Source organism: Alexandromys fortis, unplaced genomic scaffold (assembly GCF_014885135.2).
Source record: "Alexandromys fortis isolate MF-2015 unplaced genomic scaffold, M_Fortis_MF-2015_v1.1 scaffold_136, whole genome shotgun sequence".
In the NCBI taxonomy this organism is placed as follows: domain Eukaryota; kingdom Metazoa; phylum Chordata; class Mammalia; order Rodentia; family Cricetidae; genus Alexandromys; species Alexandromys fortis.
Window position 1 is genome coordinate 480,094 of NW_026068024.1, and position 25,010 is coordinate 505,103.

The following is a 25,010-nucleotide window of genomic DNA, read 5'->3' on the forward strand; positions in this document are numbered from 1 at the left end:
TTTATGGCTAGAAACCAAATATGAGTGAGTACATCCCATGTTCCTCTTTTTGGGTCTGGCTTACCTCACTCAGGATAGTGTTTTCTATTTCCATCCATTTGCCTGCAAACTTCAAGAAGTCCTTGTTTTTTACTGCTGAGTAGTACTCTAATATGTATATATTCCATACTTTCTTCATCCATTCAAAGTTGAAGATTTTTGCAGTAATATCAGTTGCATTGTTATTAGAGTGATCAGTTACTCCAAGTTTCTAGAACTCTGAATTCTCTGCAGTGTTTACATGGTGCAGGTTGCTGCATGAATATGAGGAACTGTGAATTCTTGGTTCAGGCTGTTTGTGATGTATCCTGCCAATCTGTCAGGGATTCAACTGCCTGTTAGATAATGAATGCAGTGACCTCTTCCTACTTCAGCATCAGTCTGAACAGGTGTGCATCCCTCCTCCCACTTTCTAGACCTGCATACTCCTTCCAGATTTGTGTAATAGAAACCAAAGAGATACTGACCTGCCAGAGTCCAGCTCCAGCAGGGTTCAGGTCCCAAAGAGGAGGAGGTGTGGAGTCGGTGAGGGGAAGGAGGAGACTGACACAATCTGAGGGTGAATCTGGATGACTGTCGCTTTACTGAAAAAAGGCTACACCTTTTATACTCTCTATAGGCACACAGGATTAAATGGGAGAAAAGGGGCTTGTGAGCAGGAATAGAGGAAGCTAGCATTGACCTTGACAAGTTAATAGGCACCAGTCATGTGTTTCTGGAAAGGCTACAAGTTCCTCTTGTCAGAGATGAGAATGACTCCATTTTTAGCAAGCAGAACTTTCTTCAAGCCCCCCCCCCCAACATGGAACACTCTTTTTTGGGGTATGAAAATAAATAAAGACAGTCCATAACCTCACAGCTTTAACAAGGATTTAATAAACATAATACAAAGTTACTTTTATGTAGTGTGAATATAAATACTGAGAAACCCCAGAAAAGTTACAATGTGTAAATTCTTTCCAAGTTTGTTTTTTTTTTAAGTTTTTTTTAATTGCTTTTTTGACCTCCAATAAATGGTATGATTTAACCTGAGTCCTGAGGACTGAGGAAGGAGACATGCCACAAGATTGAAGCCAACTTGGGATATAAATGATACCCTGCCTCAAAAAAAAAAAAAAGTATAAATATGTTCTATGACTTGCTAAGTGTGACATATGTTCGCATCTATGAAACCATCAGCACAATAATAAATACACCCATGATTCTACTTCCTTCTTATTTGATTTTTAAATTTTTAGTTTACATTAAAAGTTTTCATACAGTTATAGTACCTTAGACATATCCCTTCCTTTCCCCTCACCAGCCTCCCCATCTCACCCCTCTCAGTTATCCCTTTTTCCCTTAGATAGTTTGACTCTACTTTCATTTTGTATATGCATATGTAATCGTGTGTAACCATATAGCATGTAGGAGTCAAAAATAAGAAAAAAATGCTTTTTAAGATGAGTATAATTCTTTTAATGTGATTGTCTCCAGTGTCATTTATTTTCCTGCAAATGATATAACTTCAGTTTTTTTATTTGGCTGAATATTTACACACACACACGAAATTCTTTACTCAGTCCTCTGTTGTTAGACTCCTAGTTGGTTCGTACCTTAGCCATCCTGAACAGTGATGTACACGTCTGTGATATGCTGTTGACCTGGGGTCCTTTCAGTAAGTACCAGGAGTGTCATGGTTGGGTCATGTAATAGATATTTTGTCTTCAGTTAATTTGATGTGTGTGTATAAGTGTTTTGCCTGAAGTGCACCATGTGTTTGTAGGCTGCCTGAAGGACAGAAAAGGGACATCAGATCCCCTGGAACTATATATAGTTATAGGTGATTGTGAGTTGCCATGTAGATGCTGGTAACCAAACCTGGGTCCTCTGGAAGAGCAACAAGTGCTCTTAACTCCATCTGAGCCATCTCTCCAGTCCCATATTTTTAGTTCTTTGAGGAGCCGCTATACTGATTCCGATAGAGGCTGGACTAGTTTGCATTCCCACCAACAGTATATGAGAGTCCCTGTTGTCCACATCCTTATCAACGCTTGATACTTGTTTTCTTCATAGCTGATGTTCTGACTGGGGATGAAATCCTGGTGTAGTTTTGACTTGTATTTCTCTGATGGCTGGTGAGGATGAACTTTTTTTATTTTTATTTTTTTTGACCATTTTCAGTTCCTCTTTTGAGTACTGTTTGTTCATTTGATTAGCCTTTATTGATTGGGTTGTTGATTTTTTAGTTTTTGTTTTGTTTATTTCTTCGTGTGTTCTAGACTTATCTTCTGTCAGGTACAACTAACAAAGGTTTTCTCCCATCCAATAGGTCATCTCTTTTTTCTATTAATTTGCTATGCAAAAGCCTTTTCAGTTCATGGGTCTCATTATTGATTACTGCCCTGATTTTCTGAGCTTGCACATGTGCAGAAAACCTTTTCCTGTGCCTGTTGTCCTTGGGTGTTTCTCTTCTACTCCTGCCCTTGCCCCCTGCTTCAGAGTTTTGGGGCTTTGGAGGCTTTTGAAGTTGATTTTTGTGCAGGGTGAGTGATATCTTCTACATGTTAATATCCAGTTTTCACACCATCATTTGAATAGTCTGTTTTACTATAAAAAATATTTTTTTTACTTCTTTGTAGAGGGTCAGGTGTTTGTCACTATGTGTGTTTATATCTGAGAAGAACCACATCAATAAAACCTAAAGCTAGCTACTTGAAAAGGTACATGACAGAAAGACAAGCCTCTACCAAGATCAGTCAAAAAATTAAAGACATGAGTAGTATTTATTGATAAATATTCATAATGAAAAGAGGACATACTTACCAATATATCAGATACTTGAAACTCCTAAGAGAGTATTATGAACAGTTTATGTTAACAAAAGTGAAAGCTCAGAGAGGTAGATGGCAGAGTCAAAACTGAGGCCAGTGCATTATCCCAGAGAAGGGATGTTGACAACTGGGACTGATTGTATTAGGAATCAAAGCAGATGGAAGGATTGAGCAGACACCTGTATTTCTTTGAGCCAAGGGGTGGGGGTGGGCAAGCCTGTCTAGTCTTCTGACATGACTGCCTGTTGTCATCTGTGAAGTTCATGCTGGAGAACCATGCAGTTGACTCACAGATGTTTTCAGTTAGTTTATGGTCTTGTGTTGGGTATTCTTAGCTATCCTGGGTTGCATGTTTGACATGCCTGAAAGGGTCTGGCTTGGGCAGCTGAAAGATGCTGGGTAGTAGCATTATAACCAGAGTTGCATTTGGGGGCTGGTGGCTGCATTTGAGATCTGCTGGGCTTATGACATTTGGTTGGTTATGGGAGTCATGAGCTCCTGGGAGAAGTATGGTTAACTTGCGTTTCTGTATGTTAACACAGGATTGGATTCCTGTTTTAAAACTTAACAACCTCGTTTTCTTTTTAAAAAACATTCCTTTAAATGCTTCCTGAAACATAAAATACCTTTAAAAGTCAGATTAAATTCTCCTTCAAATACTTTCAAGTTACCAGATAGGTCTGAGATGTGAACAAAGGCTCTACTTTGCAAAGTCTCTTGTAACACACTACAGTGTGTGCTTGTAACAAGAGTGCTGAACATCTTGGCACAGTGCCTATATAAGTACTCAGATTTCTTTGAGTGATGTAGTTGTGGCTTAGCTTCAGATCTCTAGAAGTCCTTGCCAGGCTTGTCTGACTGCTCCTAGGTAGCCAATGCTGCCCTTTCTAGAATCTGGCCCCAGATACCCTTCGTTCCTAGTTTATTAGGTCCCTAAACTACTTGAAAATAAGCTAGTGAGGTGCTAAGTATGGACATCTCTCCTCCCCACCTTGGCTCAAACACACCCCCACAACTGAAGGAGGGAGGTTAGATAGTTCCAGGGTTTTTATTCTGCTCAGAGGTCAGTGAGGGGCTGGAGAGGTGCTCAGAGGTGAAGAGCCTGGCTGCTCTTGCAGAGGACCTGACACTGTTCCCAGAACTCACAGTAGGCAGCTCACAACAGCTTGTAACTCCAGCTTCATGGGATCCAATGTCCTCTTCAGTCCTTCATGTACACGTAGACACGGGTAGACCTTTGGAAGCCAGTCCTTTGGCCTAAATGAAACAGCTTTCCCTTAAGATTTCCTTCTTGGAGTAGATGGTAGGCAGCTGCCTACCATCCAAGCCCACCAGTGTTCTGCAGTCCTGCCTGGTCCAGCAGAACTACTAAACCTTTATCTACACTATTTGCCACTTGTCAGGAAATCCTTTTTTTCTTTTCCGGTTCTTCTTGGCATATAAAATGGTTATGCCGTTTGTTTATTGTGTGAGAGTGGGGATGGAACCCAGGGCCTTGCATAGGCTAGGCAAGTACTCTGCCCCTCAGTCCTAGCCCAGACACAGCTATGCTGAACAAAGCACACACTGTGTCTTTTTATTACTAGTGCTATCTTAAACTCCAAAACACAACACCTCTTCTAGCTCTAGATTGCTTGGAAATGCTGTATTGGTAGGTAGGTAAATATGGTTGTGCATCTATTTGTATAGATGGTTCCCGGTTACTCTTGTAATTTTCGTTATTTTAATAAAGAGTAACTGAGGTCTCAGTCTGCCCTTTCCTGTCATTTTCCACTTACCTGTGTCTTCCAGGATCTGGCCTGTAATTCCCTCTCAAAGCAGACAGGACGATTCATCTGATAGTGTTATCCAACTCAATGCAGCATGCTTGGGTTGCTGATTCTGTGGGAAAATTAAAAATTGGAATTGTTAATAAACTATCACAGTGGATTTTAGTAAACAGTTATACTGTCCCTCAGTAGCAAACATTAATGAAAACATTTTTTTATTTATTCCTCTAGTGTCTGGTTCTAGAATCCCTGTGGATACCAAGTGTCCAAGGGTGCTTGACGTGAGATGTCTTTTTGTATATGTGTTGCTTTTATTGGTTGGTGAATAAGGCTATTTTGGCCAATGGCTTAGCAGAGTAAAGTCGGGTGGGAAATTCAAACAGAGATATAGAGAGAGAATAGGCAGAAATAGGGAGACGCCATGTAGCTGGTAAAGAATGACAGAAGCCGAAACCTTACCAGTAAGTCACAGCCTTGTGGTGATACACAGGTTAATAGAAATTGTTTAATTTATGATATAAGAGCTAGCCAGGAATATGCACCTGAGTCGTTGGCCAAACAATGTTGTAAATAATAGTTTCTAGGGTCTAGGCAGCTGGGAATGAAGGAACAGTCTCCGTTTACAGGTGCTCATAGTCTTTTATGTAAAATGGCATAGTCTTTGTGTATAGCTTGTCCTTCTGAGCATTTTAAGTCAACCTAGACGACAAAGTTTATGGTTAAGATAGCCCACATTGCTTAAAAAGTAACAAGAGAAAGTACATGCCTAGTGCAGCATTTTCCTCCTAATATTTCCAGTCTGCAGATAGAGAGTTTGATGTGGGAGTGTCATATATCAATCTGTTGATTTCATTGGTTAAGCAATAAAGAAAATGCTTGGCCCTGTAGGTTAAAACATAGGTGGGAGGAGTAAACAGAATGGAATGCTGGGAGGAAGAGGAAGTGAGCTCAGACTCGACGCCAGGCTCTGCTCTCCCAGGCAATTCTGACCCAGGATGGACGTAGGCTAGAATCTTCCTGGTAAGCGCACCTTGGTGTGCTTACATACATTATTAGAAATGGGCTAAATTAATATGTGAGAATTAGCCTAGAAGAGGCTAGATAGAAATGGGCCAAGCAGTCTTTAAATGAATACAGTTTGTGTGTTGTTATTTCGGGCATAAGCTAGCAGGCAGCTAGGGTGCTGGGGACGCAGCCCCGCCGCCGCTCCGATTTCAACAAGAGTTAGTGGATACAGAGGACCAACTGCTTTCAACTGTGGTGGCACAATATATCGTGTAGTAGGGAAAATTCTTGTCATGGTGCATCATGGTAGCTGAGAAGCAAAGAGAGAGAGGAAGGGCCACGAACCCCACACTCTAATGTGTTCATCAGTGACATTTCTTCCACCAGGCCCCAACTCTTAAAGCTTTCACACCCGTCAGAGAGGGTTGCTATAAGACAGAAACCAAACCTTCAATTCCTGGTACTCCAAACTGAGGTCTGCTCTCCAATTTGGTGTGGTTGGTTTAGCATAGTTTATTTTGAGATGTCTATAGTATGATCATTTTTAACTATCAGGCAGCATTGTGAGGAGTGACTACCTCACAGTTTCTTTATCCTTCTTTTGTTGATGAGGAAATTGGCATGCTTTTACCACTAGAAGAATGGTATTGATCTTTATGATTGCTTATATCAAATTGGGCATCAGAAAGTTACTTAATTTTACTAGTGAATAGCTGAACTACCAACATTATATATACTCTTAAACTATTGATTCCACTGTGATAAGAATTAGACTCATTTTCATTCTGTGGTTTGTTTGTATGGGAATTGAACCTAGGACCTTGTGTGAGTAAGGCAGATCTACCACTGAGCCATATCACCAACCATTTCTCATTTTTTGTTTTGCAACAGGCCTTGCTAAAGGTAACCAAACTAGTATTGAGCTTACCCTATAGCCCAGCCAGGTCTGAACTTGGAGATTGCCCTGCCTTAGTCTCCTAAGTAAAGGCCTAACCCCAGTTATCCTTTTTGGATAACTTTACACATATCCCTAGTTATGCTTTAGAAATTGAGTTAGGAAACGGAATAGTTACTTTTGGAGTTTATACATCAAAGACGAAAAATAAAAGTTACATATTTTATGTACAATATTGATTATAATTGTATCCCCAGGGAAGGATCCTCTCCTTGGTCTATAAAGAAGCTCTTCCTTAGCCATTGCCCCCACCCACATCCTGTACCTGCTGTCGCCTGACACTGAAGTCTCCCCCTGGGTACTCACATTAACAGCACCTGATACTAGGAAGTTGTTGATTGAGGTTATTGATGAAGTTTAAGCTTTTTTTTTTTTATGTTCTCTTAAATAAAATGTAGGCACAAGTAAAATTCAGAATTAAACCTTATGCATTGCAACTGAAAGTGCACTTGGTCTCTGCGTGAATGAGTGTTTGTGTTCAGGTTTTCATTCTAGCTAAGCATTCTTTGCTGTGTGTGAGTCATAATTCAGAGCACAGCTTTTTGGACTCAGGACAACAGGATTCAAATTCGTTAACATCTTTTAGTGTCAGTTACTTCATCAGTAAAATGGAGTAGCACTCGGTTCACGGGATGGTGTGTGAGACTCCAGCACATGCCCAGTGATTCTGGGCATGTTCAGGAGCACAGTGCCCGGTGATGCCAGATGTGCTCTGGAAGAGGCACTTGTTTTGTTCTGTGCCCTGTGCTGTCGTCGTCACTGACATTGTCATGGTCTTTTTGTTTCATATGTTGAAGCAGGGACAAAATATTCTCACATAAGAGAATTGTAAAGTCACACAAAACTGGCACTCCACAGTGTTAAGGTTACTATTTCACTAAAGATGTTAACTTGCTAACTCTAGGTGGTTAGCAAACACACTTTTTTTGAAGTTTATATGTTATGTTGTAATTACATTTTTGTTGAGCACCATCCTTGGTTTTGGGTATACACTTTCAAATTTTAAAAAAACACACGGTGTGTAATTTTTAATGAGAATATCCCCTGCAGTCTTTGGTATTTGAACATGTGGTCCCCACTTGTCGGTTCTGATTTTTTTTAAAAGAAGTACAGCCTTGCTGCAGGAGGTATGTCACTGGGTCCAACTTCAAAAGCTTTTAAGAGCACCACACTTGCAGCTCCTGCTCCTGCTGCCATGCCTTCCCACCATGACAGACTCCTCCTCCCTTCTGGAGCTGTAGGTGGAAACACTCGCTTTTGCTTTCTTAGGTTGTCTTGGCTGGGCTGTTTTGTGCAACATCAGGAAAGTAACTAATACACCAGTGAAGGCATCTCTGTAGCCAAGTCTGTCTTCCTGATTCTATCTTCCAAGTGCTGGGATTTTGACCTTGCAAAACTTAAACAGATTCTCATTATGGAAATATTTATCTTTTACTCATGAAATGCAGACCATTGCTACAAAGACACTAACATCACCTCCTCCTCTGAGTTTAAGATGAAAGTGTTTTATGTTCATGTGTGGGCATGATGAGTAGAATCATAGCTAAAACTAATGGTTGCTTGCTGTCTCTGTGCTGGTCCTAGCTCTTTCGTAGATCCCGACTAACTTGGATTATGTCTAGCTCTAGAGAGAAAGACTGACATGTTATGTTAGGGATCTTGCCCTTTATCATACAACTAATAAATATGTTATGTTTATGTGTGTAATAAAGGATGGGGCTGGAGTTCAAACTATAGTGCATATGAGCCATCACCTTGCTACTTACCTTTGTAGCTGCACAGCACATACTATCTGCTTATCAGTTTTCTTGATGTTAGAAAATGTTCCAAAGGGATTCTAATTGTTCCTGGAATTAGGGACAGCTAAAAGCAAAGCTAACAGTTGCTTCTCAGTATCTGAGGGAACTCCTTCCATGCCCCCCAGTTGGGACCAGGTATCAAAGTCTACATATGGTTGAGTGCCCTACATAAAATACTATAGCGTTTGCATTGGCATGTCCTCCTGTATTCTTTAGTGAGCATCTGCACTTAAAGTGCATAAAAGAAAATGCTGTGTAGATAGTCATTATGGCAGAAATGAGAGCCCGTACCCTTCCAGTACAGATGCAGTAATTCCCCAAATAATTTCCATTACAGGATCTATTGGATTCATGGATATGGAGCCTACTGGTATATAGGACTGATTTACTTTCTTTTCTTTTTTTTTTTTTTGAGAGGTCCACTTTTTTAACTAAAATGGGAATGATTTATTTTTTTAAGAGACAAATTGTGATTTCATCTGTATTTGTATGCTGAACTTCCTGTTTCTGGGAGACTGATGAGAGGATTTCATGGGTCCAGTCTCCATATGTCCCACACAAGGAAAGCCTGATGTGAGAAGCTTTGGAGTGGTGCTTGCTACTCCAGTTTCCTTGTGTCAGCTTGTCAAGGTCTGTGCCAGATTTGCCATGAGGAGCCATAGGTGTTGCATCAAACTGGTACCTAGAGATGGCATTTCTTATTTTCGAGATAGGGTTTCTCTGTAGCTTTGGTGCCTGTCCCGGAACTAGCTCTTGTAGACCAGGCTGGCCTCAAACTCACAGAGATCCGCCTGCCTCTGCCTCCCGAGTGCTGGGATTAAAGGCGTGCGCCACCACTGCCTGGTGAGATAGTATTTCTTAACACTATGAGTCTCCACTGTGTCTTTGGCCTCAAGATCTTACTCTCCCTCATTGTATCCGCAGAACTGACTGTCTTCATTACAGTCTGTCCTTCTCACCTGTTCCTGTCCATCTGGACCAGCTCTCTGATAGTGGTCTGAAAATGTGCCGTCTGGGTATTCACAGCCTGGGTGAGCTCAGGGTCACCGTGGCTGACGAGTGGTGCTGTGCTATTCTGTCTCTTCTGAGGACGGCTCTGCAGTGGGGCCCAAACCCACAGGGCGTTTTCAGGAAATACCAGTACAGCTACTGCTAGCTTCTGCCATGGAGACCAGTAGCCTCGAAGAGACAGAATTTAACTGTTTTGCTCCATCTTCATCAGGTGATCTTAGAGCCTGCTCTAGACCTTTGTCCTTTGAAGTATACTGCACTTCCCTGGCCTCATCTTCTTCTTGTCCCGAGAATTTAATTTGAAATAAAAACCAGAAGAACAAGAACAAATGAGATGCCATTGCAGGATGTTGGGAAAAGGAGGACTTTTTATATTTTTTTTAAATTTTATTTGCGTGTGGCGTGTACCCCTGCCAGTCATCCTCTTATAAAAGTGAAGTGGGAGGAGTCGTCAAAACCCTCTAAAGCATAACTAGAAGGTCTCTGTTGTTTCCTGGAGCTTATCAGAGTAACGCTCTTTTGATTTGACTTTAAAATTTTGCATCATGAAAACGCATATGTGTTCATATTGTTTTGTAATAAAAGATGCACATCCAGGCTTCACAGGTAGCTGTTTAGCCAAAGGTGGGGTTTTTTGTTGATTTGTTTTTATTTTTACTTATCTCACATCTAAAGATAAGGGATTTTAAATTTAAAAATGAAGTTTGCTGTTATATAAACTTATATAAAAATAGAACTTTTAGTTACAACTGACAAAAATGAGGTTCTAAAATGTATAGTGCTAAATTTTACAGTACATTTTTTACCCCCTTATTTGCTGGGTTGTGTTTCAAGATCCTTAGTGGGTATCAGAAACCTCAGGTAGTGCCAATTGCTGTGTATGTGTGTACCAGACCATCCATCCATATAGCCATATATTATTTTTTAGATATATATTTATAAATATATTTTTAGATATATATCTCCAATGTATATTAGTATATATCTTTATATATATATCCTACATATATATTTGATATATATCTTTGCCCATAATAAGGTTTAATTTGACACACTAATAACAATATAATACAATATTTGTAACAGTATAATGAAAATTACCTAGTACATTGTTCATTATTTCTGGAGTGTTGCATTTAATATTTTCTGACCAAAGGTAACTGAAGCTTCATAAAGTCACTGTGTGTGTGTGTGTGTCTGTGTGTCTGTGTGTGTGTGTGCTGCTATCCTGCCTGTGTGGCTGCAGTTACCTACAGAGGCTGGTAAGGAGACCATTTTATTGGGTAGAGTACTGTGTGTTTTAGTAGTGATATGGCTATCTGCATACATAGGTATTAAGTTTAATTTACTTATTTGCCCCAGTTTTTAGTTTCATTTTATTTGCTCATCTGTAATGAAAAGACCTTCTTAACACACTCCCAGTTTTCTCTAGCTAAAGCAAGTGAGCAGGTAGAGGCAGCCTGAGAAGGTGACCTGACATCCTGAACTCCAGAATAATAAACAGAAGGACTTGGGCTTATTTAGAGAAGTGGTTCTTAAAGACATACTTATTAATTTTTAAATTATGTGTCTCTGTGTGGGAACAAGAGGCCAGAAGTATTGGGTCTCCTGGAGCTAGAGTACAGGTGATTTCAAGTCGCTAGTCGTGTGTATTGAGCCATCTCTTCAGCCCTCAGAGAAGTGTCATTTTGTTTTATGTTTAAGTGTTTGCCCGTGTTTATGTATGTATATCAATCACATGTGTTCCTGGTTCCCAAGGAGCCAGAAGAGGGTGCCAAATCCCCTGGAACTGAAGTTGCAGGAGGTTGTGAGCTGCCATGTGGATGTTGGGAACTAAGCCGGGTTCTCTGGACGAGCAGGGAATGCTGCTAATCACTGAGCTGTCTCCCAAACCTTTTTTGTTCCTCCTTCAGAACCTGTTTTATACTGTTGTGCATAGTCTGTAGAAGAAGAACCAGTGTGCATTATTTGCAATGTTTCTGAGCCATGTATGGGGGAGAGTCCTCCCCATACAGTTCTATGATGGCCACATCCCACCCAAATGAGAGGAGTTGGTGGAGAAAGGCTCCAGGGAAGAAGGTCAAATGTGGACTCAGTTTCTGCAAACAGACTTCCCCACCATGTTCATGTGTGGTGGATTTGTAGCCTGTGGGTTGGATTGCTTTGTTAATGCAGGTTCTGAGCTGTTTTGTTTTCCATTTACCGTGTTTCAAGAAAACTTTATGTACTTTTCTGCTTTTATAGCTGTGAATCCTGAGGAGCTCTTTCTGTGCTAGTGCCCCAGGCCCTGACTTAGGGGTGGCTGATGTCGTGTGCATGGAAACTGTTTTCTGAGTCCTAGGTGCCTGCTCCTCCAGAGCCTACCCATTAGTGGAGTCTTTTGGGCCCCGACCACTCAGTGTCTGACTGATGCACTATTGATTGGATCAGTCACCTGGGTGACATCAAAATCATAGGTCCTGGAACTCACCTCAAACTACCAACTAAGTATCTGTGTACGTTGATGTGGAGAGTAAAAATCTTATTCAAATGAGATCAACAAATATTTTTTATTGAGTTATTTAATTTCTGTATTGAGTTGTTTCCTTCTATCCTTTGGTAGGTGTATACAGTATTTGCCATTGCAGTACTAGTATGAGCCTGGTTTCCACTACTGTAATGAAATACCTGAGGCAGGTCAATTTTATAAAGAAAAAAATTTAATCTCACATTTGGAAGCTAAAATTCAAGACTAGAAGTCTAGGTGGCTGTGTTGGTTTCTGGCAAGGGCCTAACAGCAGGATGGTAAATGTTCCCAAAAACAGAGAACCGGCGTTCCATAATTCCTTCTGTGGACATTCCACTGAACTGAGAACCTTCCCTGGGCCCCACCTGTTCATGGCTTCACATTACCTCCCATTACTCCCATTAGCTACATTAAGCTTGACATTAAGCCCACAATACATCAAATTTGGGTTATACAACCAAACATCCAAACCATAACATGCAGTTGGTATTTTGGCTAAGACTGTCATTGTGTGGCATTTGGTAGACTTAACGGGATGTGGGCATCTACCTTCTGAATACCATCATCTCCAGTTATTGAGAAGTGCTCCTGTCTATTACATGTGGTGATGTCCCTCTCAATGAAGGATTACTTTTGTCTTTTCAGTAGCTTTGTTTTAAGTGTGTGTATGTGGAGGTCACAGAAGGATGTAGGATGTCCTGTTCCATCACTGTCTTCCACCCTGTGCTTCTGAGATGGCTCTCATTGGACCTGGAGCTAGGCTGACAGCCAGCAGTCCCACAGAGCCTCCCGATTCTAGCTACCTCCACAGTTGTTGGGTAACAGGCACAAGTGGCCATGCCCAGTTTTACTTGAGTCTGGGGATTCATACCCAGGCCCTCATGCCAACCAAATAAGCACCCTTACACACTGAGCCATTTCTCCAGCCCTACATTGTCTTTAATTATTTAGTAAACTTTACCTTGCTTTAGTTACAGGACTCTGACTTAGCTGCTCTGCAGCTTCCAAATGGTGCGGGGTCCTTGAGAAGATTTCACTTCAGTCCTCACTTCCTGCTCATTCCCATTCCTTTTTGCTTAATATTTTTAGTCAGTCTTTTTAAAGTTGCAAAAATTAGACAGACATCATTATTATCGTTGTTTCCTGTAGCCATCAGTATTTGATTATATTTACCCAAGATTACTAAATTTTACTGGTATTTCTTTCATTTCAAATTTTCTTTCTGAGTCTTATGTTGCATATTTTCTAGAATTCATTTTTGTGCATCATTTGGTGGTAAACTCAATTTTTACTGGAAATATTAGTTTTGTCCTATTTTATGAGTGCTGTTTTCTCTGAGAATGTGATTCTAACTAGATACAGTTTTCCTTACAGCACAGTGTCATCTGGCAGTTCTTCTGGCTTTTGTTTTTCTAATTGCTCTTCCTTGGAAGATAAACCATTCTCTTTGGCCTTGATTTATTTATTTCTAAAGCTTTATTTAGTATATGTGTGAGGGAGGGTCGTGTGTGTGATGACACATAGGTGGAGGTCAGAGGACAACTCTGGAGGTGGTTCTGTCTCTCCATCCTTAGGAGGGTTCCAGGATCACTCAGATCAGTGTGCATCTTGGGCAGCAGGCAACTTCACCTGCTTAGCTATTCCACTGGCCCGGAACTAGGTGTTTGTAATGGGAGAACTCTTTATTATCTCATCTAACATACTCCCAAAAGCCAAATCTTTGGTGATTTTGTTGATTTTAAGCAGTCCTGGAATTTGAATCTAGGCTCTGATGCACGCTAGGCAGAGACTATGCCACCTAGCTGAGCTGTAGTTCCAGCCAGCCACAAGTGGTTATTACAGGTTCTGGAGTCTGAACACTACTTAGCTGGAGATGTTGTTTCTGTAACAGGAAGCTGGGATTTGGTAACCTGGTCGCTTAGCCTTTCATAACCTAGATGTTTTTTATCTACTTTATTGGTTGACACTTGTGATCTGGTAGTATCATTGAGGGACTGGAGGGATGGCTCAATGGTGAAGAGCACTTAATTGCTCTTCTAGAGGACCTGAGTTCGATTCCAAGCATCCACATGAGGTGCCTCACAACCACATGTAACTCCAGCTCCAGGGGGATCCCACACCTTTGGCTACTGCAGGCTCATACCCATCCCTTGCCAAATACATGAAAATAAATTTAAAAAGTAAGATCATAACCATGCAGAGTTATAAGGGGTTGTTTGGATAGAAAAAAAAATTGTGTTGTTGGTATGTCCATTTTGAATTCCAGAATTCAAAATAAGTCTTTGAACTCGCTCGAGCTAGCTGTTCTGTTTCATCATCTAAAGATGATTTTCCAGGACTGTATCCAGTCATTATTTGCTAGCTGCATTTTGTAAACTTACTGCATTCACCTATTTATTTTCTTTCTCTTCTTGAAGGTCCTAGAAACTTTGATCTTTAATTGTCTGCTTTCAAAAAGCAAAGAGCCATTGAGATTAACTCTAGAAAACAGAGGCTGTGAAAGAGTCATGACACGGAACTAGAAAGTCCTCAGGGATGAAGGCAGCTTGGAGATGTTCTTAATCTCTTTCCTGTGCACATCTGCCCTACTCTTTGCTCTGCCTCCCGTCATTACATTGACTGTTTCTTTAGAGCTCCACCCTCCCCACAGTCCTTTCTGTGGTGCCACCAATTCTGATGGCAGCATTCATTCACATGGAGTCACTTAACTGTTTCCAGTGTCATACTTTCGTTTAAAACAGCCTTCATTAGCCACATGTGGCTATTAAAACCCAAACGAAAATAACATAGGATCTCTCTGCTGATAACTGTAAAAATTAATGAGATACCAGAGGAAACCTGAACAGAGACCTGCCTGTAATGTTCACAGATGGAGCACAATGGGGCAAAGATAGTTCCAGCCAAATCAAACAAAACACTTAATATTGCCAAATAATTCTGAAAAAGTTGGAGAAATCAAAACAAGACTCTGTCATAAGTGAGGAGTCACCACAACACAAAGGATCCGTATAGAGTGTAGAAATGAAACCACACACATATAGGCTAACGCGGCTCCATGGAGTAGGGGTGGTTTTTTTAGTAAGCAGAATCAGGACAGTTAGACTTTGACACGCAAAACCAAATAAAATACCTCAACCAAGAACCTTAGACAAAAATGAAATCAGATGTCATGAAATAAATCTAAATATAGCTGCAAAGCTTTTCAGATAAAATACAGGAGAAAGTCTTTGGATATAGGCTTAAGCAATAAGGTCTTGGGATGACACCAAAAGTGCAATCCATAAAAGAAAAGAAGACAAATTGGACAAATCCAAAAGGTTTACTATGTCTTCGCTTGCTAGGGCTGCCGTAACAAAGTAGCACAGGCCCCAAGCAGCTGGAGTCTACTCAAAGTGCTGACAGGGTTGGGGTCCCCCGAGCTTGCAGATGGCCGACTGCCTCCTTGCTGTGCCTTCACAGCCCTTTTCTCTATGTGCCTGTGATCTTATTGTCCCTTCCTCTTTCTGAAAAGATATCAGATCAGTTATATTGAGTAAGCAGTGATCCGTACGATTTCATTTAACCTTAGTTATGTCTTTAAATCACTTGTCTCCAAATACGGTCATTTTCTAAGATACTGTGGGTGAGGATTTCAATGTGTACATGGGAGTGGGGTGGGGGTGCCACGTTAGTCCAATAACATCCTGCTCAAACAAATAACAAGCTGTATCTAGAATGTGTGAGAGTACTTAGACTTCAGTTAGAACATAACCCCATTACAACACGGGAAAAGGACTAGGAGACAGATACATCACCAGAGGATGGCAGATGAGGTATTGATGTCACTTTTTTTTCTTTGACTTTTTCCCTCATCGCTTTTCTTTGAAAGACACTTCCTGTCTTTCAAATCTCGGCCTGAATGGCATCATCTTCTGTAAGCCATCAGACCTAGGAGTTGAGCTACGTCATGTAAAGCTCAAATGGAGCAGGTGTTTGTGGCCAGGCTCTCAGACCCGACTATGTCAGAAGTAGCTTGGTGATTTTAGGTACAGATTCCTGGGTCCCGCTTGAAATCTGTGGAGTCGGAGTTAATGCTAATGTAATGGTTTTTTGGTTTTTTAGTTTCGTTTTGTGTTTTAAACATACGGTTTTTATATAGCCTGCCAGCTGGAATCTGTTTAGAATAAAAGTATTTGTTGTAAATGTTTTAGAAGGACTCTTAGAAATAGTCTCTTCAACCTTCTTGTTTTTGCATAGGTTAGCAGGGTCAGGAAGAAGGCACAGTAGCCATTGCTTGCTCAGATCCATCCCATGGCTTACTGCATTTCTTAGCTATCATTTCATACCACATTTTCATGTTCACCTTGAACATCCTTTTCTACATATGAAGCGTTGAAAGCTCCAGGTGCTCAACACCAAGCGATGTCAGTCCCTGACTCACTTCCTGTGGTGTCTGGCGCGCTCCTAGGCCCACGGCCAGACTTCTCTATTGTGTTGTTTACCTATATTCCTAATGCAGAGGACTTTTCTTGTACTCAAGCATAACTCAGCAGTGTGGAATCAGCTCAGGAAAAGCTCTTTCCCAAACTAATCTAATCTGAAAAAGCCTCCTATGGCTCTCTCAACAAACCAGGTTCTTAAGCAGATCTGAGATCAAGAGTTCTCAAGAACTCCTTCCTGTAAACTGTAGACCTGCAGGGTTCACATCAGGCCTCTCTAGTTTGAGAAAGGTTACCTAGGATCTGTGGAAATGTGTGGGGCTAGGGTATGTCTTAATAAAAATAAGTTAAAGGGTTAGGGTCAGGACAACCTAAGACTAGCTGTAAAGGTTGGGATCTAGCTATATGAGGTCTTGGATCTAGGCCCAGGGGAGGAGGCTGGGGTGAAAGTGTGGCTACTACTGGGGAACCACAGCGTGTTTGGTTTGGCCAAAGCATAAAGTAAAATCTTGGAAATGACTAGAAAGATTGGGAGTCAGATAATAAAGGGTTTTATTGAAGTTAAAAATACTATATTTCACAACTTGGTATCCACATGCACAAGAATGAAATTGGAAACTCCCTACAGGACAACACCATAGAGAGTTACTAAAAGTGGATCATTGACCTTAATGTAAGGGTGGAAACTAAAGACTGTTGGCAGAGAGATCTGTGACTACAGCCTTCTTAACTATCAAGAAAAACAGAGAAGCTGGGTGATCATGAAGAATCCCTTTAATTTCAGCAAAGGCAGACAAATCTCTGAGTTCTGGGACAGCCAAGTCTATAAAGTGAGTTCCAGGAAAGCCAGGACTACTCAGAGAAACCCTGTCTCAAAAAATCAAAAAGAAAGGAAGGGAGGAATGAGGAAGGAATGGAGGGAAAGAGAAAGGAAGACAGACAGATAGACAGACGTGACAAACTATAAGCCAAGTTGGACTTCATCAGAATAAAAACCTTTGTGCATCAAGGAAATGAAGGAAGACAGGGCTAAGGCTTAGGTAGCTCCATGGTAATGTGCTTGCCCGGTATTCCATTAAGACACGGAGGAAAAGGAAAAGAGCTCATATTGTGAGAAAATGTGTAGTGTGCAACCTAAGGTGTAGACAGCCAAGCATTTTAGGTGGATGAAGTAGGTGTGGTGGTGCACTCCTGTAATGCCAGTATTAAAGAGGCAGAGGTGGGCATCCCCACTCGAGAGCTGCAGTAAAAAAAATTCAAAGTAACAGATTTTCAGAGGTGTAGGGAAACTGGAATGTTATGTGTTGGTGGTAATAATATAAGACACTATAGCTGCTTTGGAAAACAATTTGGTAGCTCTCCAAAGTGTTAGACCTGAAATATTTATTATACCTGAAAAATTTCTTAGTACATTTAAGGTATATATTTGAGAGAATTGGAAACAGATTTATCCAAAAATTTATATGGCAGTGTATATAGTAGCAGTATTTATAACAGATAAACAACCCATGTGTTCTCGGTATGTATATGGTAGTGTATGTAGTAGAAGTATTTATAACAGATAAACAACCCATGTGTTTTCAGTATGTATATGGTAGTGTATGTAGTAGCAGTATTTATAACAGATAAACAACCCATGTGTTTTAGATATGTATATGGTAGTGTATGTAGTAGCAGTATTTATAACAGATAGGTAGAGAAACAACCCATGTGTTTAAGGGACTTTTCTTGACACTCTGACAAAACACCTGATAAAAAGCAGCTTAAGGGAGAGGAAAGGTTTATTTTGGTCCCTGGTTGAATGAGACATGAAGGCATGGCTGCAGGTAACTCCATGGCATTGGTAGCTTAGACCTGGGACCCCTCATATCACACCTCAGAACAGCAGGGAATGCTCATCCGGCTTCCTTTTCTTCCCTCTTGTGTTCAGTCTGGGGCCTCAGCTTTTGGAATGATGCCACCCACAATCAGAGTGGGTCTTCTTCCTTATTTCGTACTCTGGAAACACCCACATACACACCCTTAGTGTGTCTCCTGGGAATTCTAAGTTCAATCGGGTTGACACTAAAGGCTAACTACCAGTAACTCCATATATCCTTCAGCTGATGAGTGGAAAACCTAAATACATTTCTGTGCGGTGGAATAGTATTTGGAGTAAAACCTATGTAAATCTGAAAACATACTGAGTGAAAGAAACCAGTTACCAGGGACCACGTATTGTTCAGTTCCATTTAGTAAGCTATCCCGAATACTCAGAGAGTGGGAGCGACCAGCTCGTGGTCTAGGGTTTGTTTTGTTTTGTGGTGGTAGGGTGATGAAAACTGGTGCACCCTAACTCTGAATATGTGAGGACACATCGAGAGTCGCAGGTGAGCGCGGTGTGTGCACTTTGCTGAGAGCAGTCAGAGTGGAGAGCAGAGCTGTGCACTCCTTCCTCAAGAGCCTCACCTTGGGAGCGTGGCCTGAGCAGTGGTGCAGCCAGGGACCAGGCCTAGGTGCTCACAACAGTTCTCTTCAGTTTCACCCTTCAAGAGGTGTGAGAAATTTGTTATTAATACTGACTTAAAGCTTTAATATGTGTTAATATCTTACAGTGTTAACCATGCTTATTTGAAGAATAAATATGAGATAATATTGACTCACTCAAATAAATGATTTTTTTAAAGATAGGGTCACAAAGCCCAGATTGACAGTGCACTTGTCCCCCTGCCTTGGCATCCCAAGTCCTGGAGTCACATGCCTGCAACCACTTCGATGCATGACATGATCATAATGCTTAAAATTCCTCCATGGATAATATGGTTTCCAGTGAGGAGAGGCTCAGAAATAGAAGTTTCCTGGCTTTTCCTTTGGACCCCTACTTCCACCCCCACATAGTGAAACAGCTCAGTATTGCCAAATTAGCTACACACTGAGAAACATTTCAGAAAGCAAGAAGAATTGGAACACTTTAACTGCCTGGGTTTTATCCACTTAAAGAATTAACTCCAAAAAACCTGAGTTTGGAACTGTTACTATCTAGCAAGTTTTTGGCAGATTTTTTTGAATGTATTAATAAGTCATAGAGTAGTAAATAGTGTCTTAGGTCACTTGTTCACCAGGAGTTTACTGTCAGAATTTTTCAGCTGACTCTCTGCTACTGAGAACTCTGAGTAAATCAGTTTTAGTTAATTTCTTCGAGCACAGCAGCCATCTTGTGTGACTTTGTCGGGTAAAGTGCCCTCCTGTGGTCACTGGGAGCAGATTTTCAGCTCTCGTCAGTAAGGCATACTTGCTCCACAAGGTCTGCGGTTCCATGGTAGAGCACCCATACTCTGAGTTCCTTTTCAGTAGACAAGTGAGACTTTTAAAGAGCCCAGTTTTAAGAGTGGGAAAGTAGCATCTTGTTTTGCTTGCAGGTATTTAGACGACGTGGATAGAAGGAAAGGAGGCAAGATGTCATAGGGGGAGGAGAGCACCATGTTGTGGTAGTCTCAGAACTTCCGTGACAGGAGCTGGAGAGAGGCCTGTGTGTCCCCAGGTACACCCTGCCCTTGTCTATGGGCGCGCCCTCAGGGGGTTCTGAGTTCGTTGATTATGTGATATCTCATCCTGCAGAAAGGAACAGTTATTCAGTGCTGTTGGGAAGTCTGTCTCACTTAAGGGAAACTAACTTGGGCTTGACATGTTCAGATCTGGTTTCTGCTGACTCTAATGAGCATCATATTTATTAGTTATGGAGATTATATACTGGAGGCCAAAAGAGGACATTGAATCCTCTGGAACCAGGAGTTACAGCTGGTGGTAAGCCACCATGTAAGTGCTAGAAACTGAACTCGGTCCTCTGGAAAAACCATAACCACTGAACCATCTCCCAAGTCCCCGAAAAAATGATTTTTAAATGAATTTTCCCTACAAATTGTTTTAATTTTTCAATTCATATAGAGGGTGTATTAATTACTTTTCTGTTGCTTTGATGCAACACCACGACCAAGGCAGCTTAAAGAAGAATTGGACTTAAAGTTCTAGAGTTTAGAGTCTGTGATGGCAGAGTGAGAGCATGGTGGCAGGAACAGCTGAGCGTCACATCTCCAGCAAGAGGGAGGCACCCAGTGCACTGGGGATGGCACCACCTCCAGCAAGGTCACTCCTAATCTTTTCAAACCACCAACTGGGGACCTGCTATTTAATGACTGAGACTTACATGTCAGGGGTGTGGTGGGATGTAAGGCGTCTCATTCAAACTACCACAGAAAGAATAGTTTTTTTTTTTATTTTTTAAATTTTAGGCAGAGTCTCACTTTGTAGCCTTGGCTGACCTTGAACTCTCTTTGTAGACTAGGCTAGTCTTGAACTCGTGGAGACCCACATGCCTTTCCCTCCCACCAAGTGAAGTACTAAGATTAAGGGTGTGTACCACCACAGTAACTCTTAAAAAATAGCGTGTATTGTATGTATGTATGTATGTGCTTGTGTATGTGTGAGTGTATGCAGGTACACATGCAAATATGTGTGTTTGTGTGTTGAGGCCAAAAGTTGACATCACTGTCTATCACTTTCCCACTATATTGAAACAGAGATCATCTAATGCTGGGATTGCAGGCTCGCACAGCTCCACTTGGCTTCCACACTTGGCTTTTCTGTGGGTGCCGAGGACTCAGATTCAGGTCCTGTGCTTGTGCAGCAAGTACATTACCAAAAGAGCCATCACCTTAACCCTATTGGGCAGGATCTGAATTTTATATTTTTAGTGGTGGCTGTGCTTCTTATCTACCTTCACAGATTCTTTTCTGGTTTGTTTATGTGTGTTGGTGGAGGGAATGAGTATATGTGTTGGTCTGTGTGAGAGATGTGTATGCTGCTTAGGTATGAGGACACAGGGTGTGCAGGTGCATGTGGACATGTATGCACATGTGTTCAGAGACCCAGAATTGATGTCTGGCGTCATCTTCAGTTGCTCTCCATCTTGTACACTGAGTCAGGGTCCCTAACTGAATCCCGAACTTGCCATGCCTGCTAGTCTGTCTAGCCAGCCTGCTCCAGGATTTCCAGTGTGCTGGGAAGTGAACTCCATTCTGGTCCTCACATTGCATAGCAAATGTTTTACCCGGTGAGCTCCTTTGCTGGTATTTTTATTGACTTGGCACTCTTAGAAGAGTTCCTTAAGTGTCATTGGCTCACTTCAGATGATTGGCGTATTTTTCCCAGTCTACCAGCAAGGGAGTAGTGCAACTAAATCTAACCCTGGCCGTATGATAAAATCTCTCCTTAATCTTTAGACTGATGTAAAAATTAATTAAATAAACAACTAAAATATATATTCTGATCCAATTATATAGAGCATTTTAAATTTATTGCCATTTTTTAAACCCAAATTTAAAAATAGTTTCTACTTAGTTAAACAATTGTAAATACCCAGAATCTATTATCTGGTTGATTTTTGAGGTTGGAAGGCGGCAGAGTTGTGCTGTGACTATAGCTCAAGATGTTTTACAATTTATGACAATCCTCCTGAGTGCTCGGGTTGGTGAGCATGCCCATCATAGCCAACTTATAAATTGACTTTTCTCCCTCCTTCCTTCTTCCTTCTCTCTCTCCCTCGGCCCCCCTCTTTCTCCCTTCCTTCCTTTCTTTTTTTAGACACAGATGTCATATAGCCCAGGCTGTCCTCAGCTTGCTCTGTAGTAACTGAGGATTACCTTGGACTTATGATTCCCCTGCCTCCACCATTATAGTGCTGTGGTTGTAGATAAATGTGTACCGTCATGCCTGATTTATACCAAGTTGGGGGTGGAACCTAGGACTCTGGGCATGCTAAGCAAGTACTCTACCAGTTGAGCTACACCCCTCACCCCTTGAATTTGATTTGTGAATGCGTGGTTTTTACTGTCAACAAGTGGATTTGAAGGGTCACAAGGGGGCTGCTTTCACATTTAGATTCTCATTTAAAGGCTTTAATGTTAATCCACTCCATTGTTTTCCCAGCGTTTGCATAAAAAGCTCTGTGGTATAATGCTTGAAGGAATTACACTGGAGTAGACTTCCTGGTTTTAAATCCCAGTGCTCCCACTTGACCAGTTGCATGACCAGTTGCAAGTTGTCCCCTTCTGTCTGCTTCTTTTGTCTTATTTGCAACATGGGAATAGCATTAGTTTTTACCTTATGAGTGTTGTGACAATTGAGTGAGTTAGTATTAAACCATTTAGAACAGTGGACAGTTACCATGGTGTAATGTTTACACATAAATTAGTGCTGGATTTCACTATAAAAGACAGTACTGTCTTTTAGTAGATTGGTTCTGCAAACTCTGCTTTTAAAATATTTCTGTATGATTGAATAAACAATAAACTAAAATGCCTTTTTATACATTGTTCCATGATGATTTTTCTTCTTCTTTTAGGCACGGAATGTTAACACTGGAGAATTAGCAGCAATTAAAGTGATAAAATTGGAACCAGGTAAATTATTTGAAATTTGATGTTTCTTGTTGCTAGAATGTCATTGGCTATCATAGAGTAATTTCATTTTTTATAATTTGGTTTTTTTGAAATGGTCTTTGTAGCTCAGGTTGACCTTGAACCATTGATGTTCCTTCAGCATTCTAAGTCCTGAAGTTACAGGCCTGAACCATCATACAGTTAAAGCTTATTTTAATGATGTTTGATTGCTATTCTTTTACTTTCTCACAATTTTGTGGGGAGGAGAAATGGCTGTCTTTTCTTCCTCCTGCTTCTCTGAGCCCAGCATATGATGTTGAATGTCCTTCTGTACGTGTTGCTTTTATTGGTTGATGAATAAAGCTGTTTTGGCCAATGGCTTAGCAGAGTAAAGCCAGGTGAGAAATCTGAACAGAGATATAGAGAGAGTAGGCGGAGTCTGGGAGATGCCATGTAGGTGCCAAAGGAGAAGAATGCCCACCTGGAAACTTACCAGTAGACCACAGCCTCGTGGCAATATACAGATTAATAGAAATGGGCTGATTTAAGATGTTAGAGTTAGCTAGGAATACAACTAAGCTATTGACCAAATAGTATTATAATGTAATATAGTTTCTGTGCGATTATTTGAGTCTGGGCGGGAAGGAAAGAAAGAGCAGTCTGTTTACAAAATGGCACCCACCATCTGAGGCATGGATCCACATAAGACCTAAAAAAATCTTTAAAAAAGAGGGCTTCTAGATCCACAAAAACAGGAGCCAAGCACAGTTTCTTGGTAACTACATTTTTTTCAGTTAGACTCTGTTTGCTGGCAGCGAGCAGAGGCACAATTCCTTTAAGGGAAGGCTTCCTGACTCAGCATGAGCTGCAAAAACTGCTCAGCTTCTTTAAGGAAAGGCCTCCTGGTTTGTGCTCAGGCTCTTTTGGGAGATCCTGCACTTAAATGGGATTTGTGAGCAGAGTTCCATTAGTTGCTTAAATGTGACAGACCTGCTGCATCCTGGGGCTGGGGTGGTGAACATGGCTCGCAGAGCTGATGGTACTTGTACCTCCACCATATTGAAAGGCCAGGAGAGGCAGAGCCAGCATGCAGGGCTTCCCTGATCACAATGCTTACCATTTTAAAATGTTCCTTGTCAGAGAATGATTGCAGATGCATAATAAAGACAGATTCAGGCAGAAATAAACCTCTAAACGAGCCATAGTGTTTTTTAAAAATATACATAGGCTTGGGAGAGAGAAGGAAAAGAATATAGACAGTTATAAAAAGAAATAAAATAGTTTTAAAAAATGAAGTCTTTAAAGAGGCAGTAAAAGTAATATAAAAGAGTACAGACAGTTATATATTAAAGGAGTAAAGAAGAATAAGCCACATAAAGATGGAAAACCACACAAAGAATCTGGATTATGCATATTATTGTGTTTTCTTTGATATTTTTAACGACAGAGAGACATTTGATTCTGGGGGCTGCTAAGTTAAATGAACATAAAGGTATCTTGATTTCAAAATTTGAGTCTAAGGATATGTTGCTTTGGAAAAGAGATTCTGTTTTTATTTCCACAGAAGATGAGAGCCTGTGGATTCCTTCCAGGCTAATGTGGTTTGATGGAGCAAGGTTTCCCTGAAAGGTCTCTGTGAACCCTAAAACTACTTTGCCCAGCAAACAACAGAAAGCAGTTTGGAGAAAACTATGTCCAAATCCCAAAATGATTGTTTATAAATCTTTGTTTTCACTTAAAGGGGGATATGATATAGAGATGAATACTTTACATTGGTATAAATCTTGGTCTATTGATACAAATCTAAGGTCAATTTTGTTACACTGAGTATATGTGTATTTCTACTCTTATTTAAGGTATTATGTTTATACAGCTCATTTAAAAATGTAATGTATAATTTAAAAATACAGATGAATAGTCATCTGTAATAATCAAACTTTTAATTACATTAGTTAGGTTTTCTAGATATACAAAGATATATTTCACTTACATAGATAATCTTCAACACTTCAAAGATCTACAGAATATGATATTTAAAATATATTAAAAACTTAGACTTTGGGCTGGAGAGATGGCTCAGAGGTTAAAAGAACTGACTGCTGTTCTGAAGGTCCTGAGTTCAATTCCCAGCAACCACATGATGGCTCACACCCATCTATAATTAGATCTGGTGCCAAGAACACTATATACATAATAAATAAATTTAAAAAAAAAAAAAAAACTTAGACTTTTCTTGACACTGAGACATGTCTGCTCCTGGAAGCACAAATTACTTCAGA

The 25,010-nt window shown here is 40.7% G+C and overlaps 1 protein-coding gene across 5 annotated transcripts in view; it reads left to right on the forward strand.

Moving 5' to 3' along the window:
- Map4k3 (mitogen-activated protein kinase kinase kinase kinase 3) overlaps positions 1-25,010 on the forward strand; it is a 156,790-nt gene that overhangs the window by 29,036 nt on the left and 102,744 nt on the right. For all 5 annotated transcript variants that reach the window (XM_050163489.1, XM_050163486.1, XM_050163487.1 and 2 more), the window contains exon 2: positions 22,695-22,752. In XM_050163489.1, the coding sequence (XP_050019446.1) occupies positions 22,695-22,752 (58 nt within the window). The remainder of the gene's footprint in view (positions 1-22,694; positions 22,753-25,010) is intronic.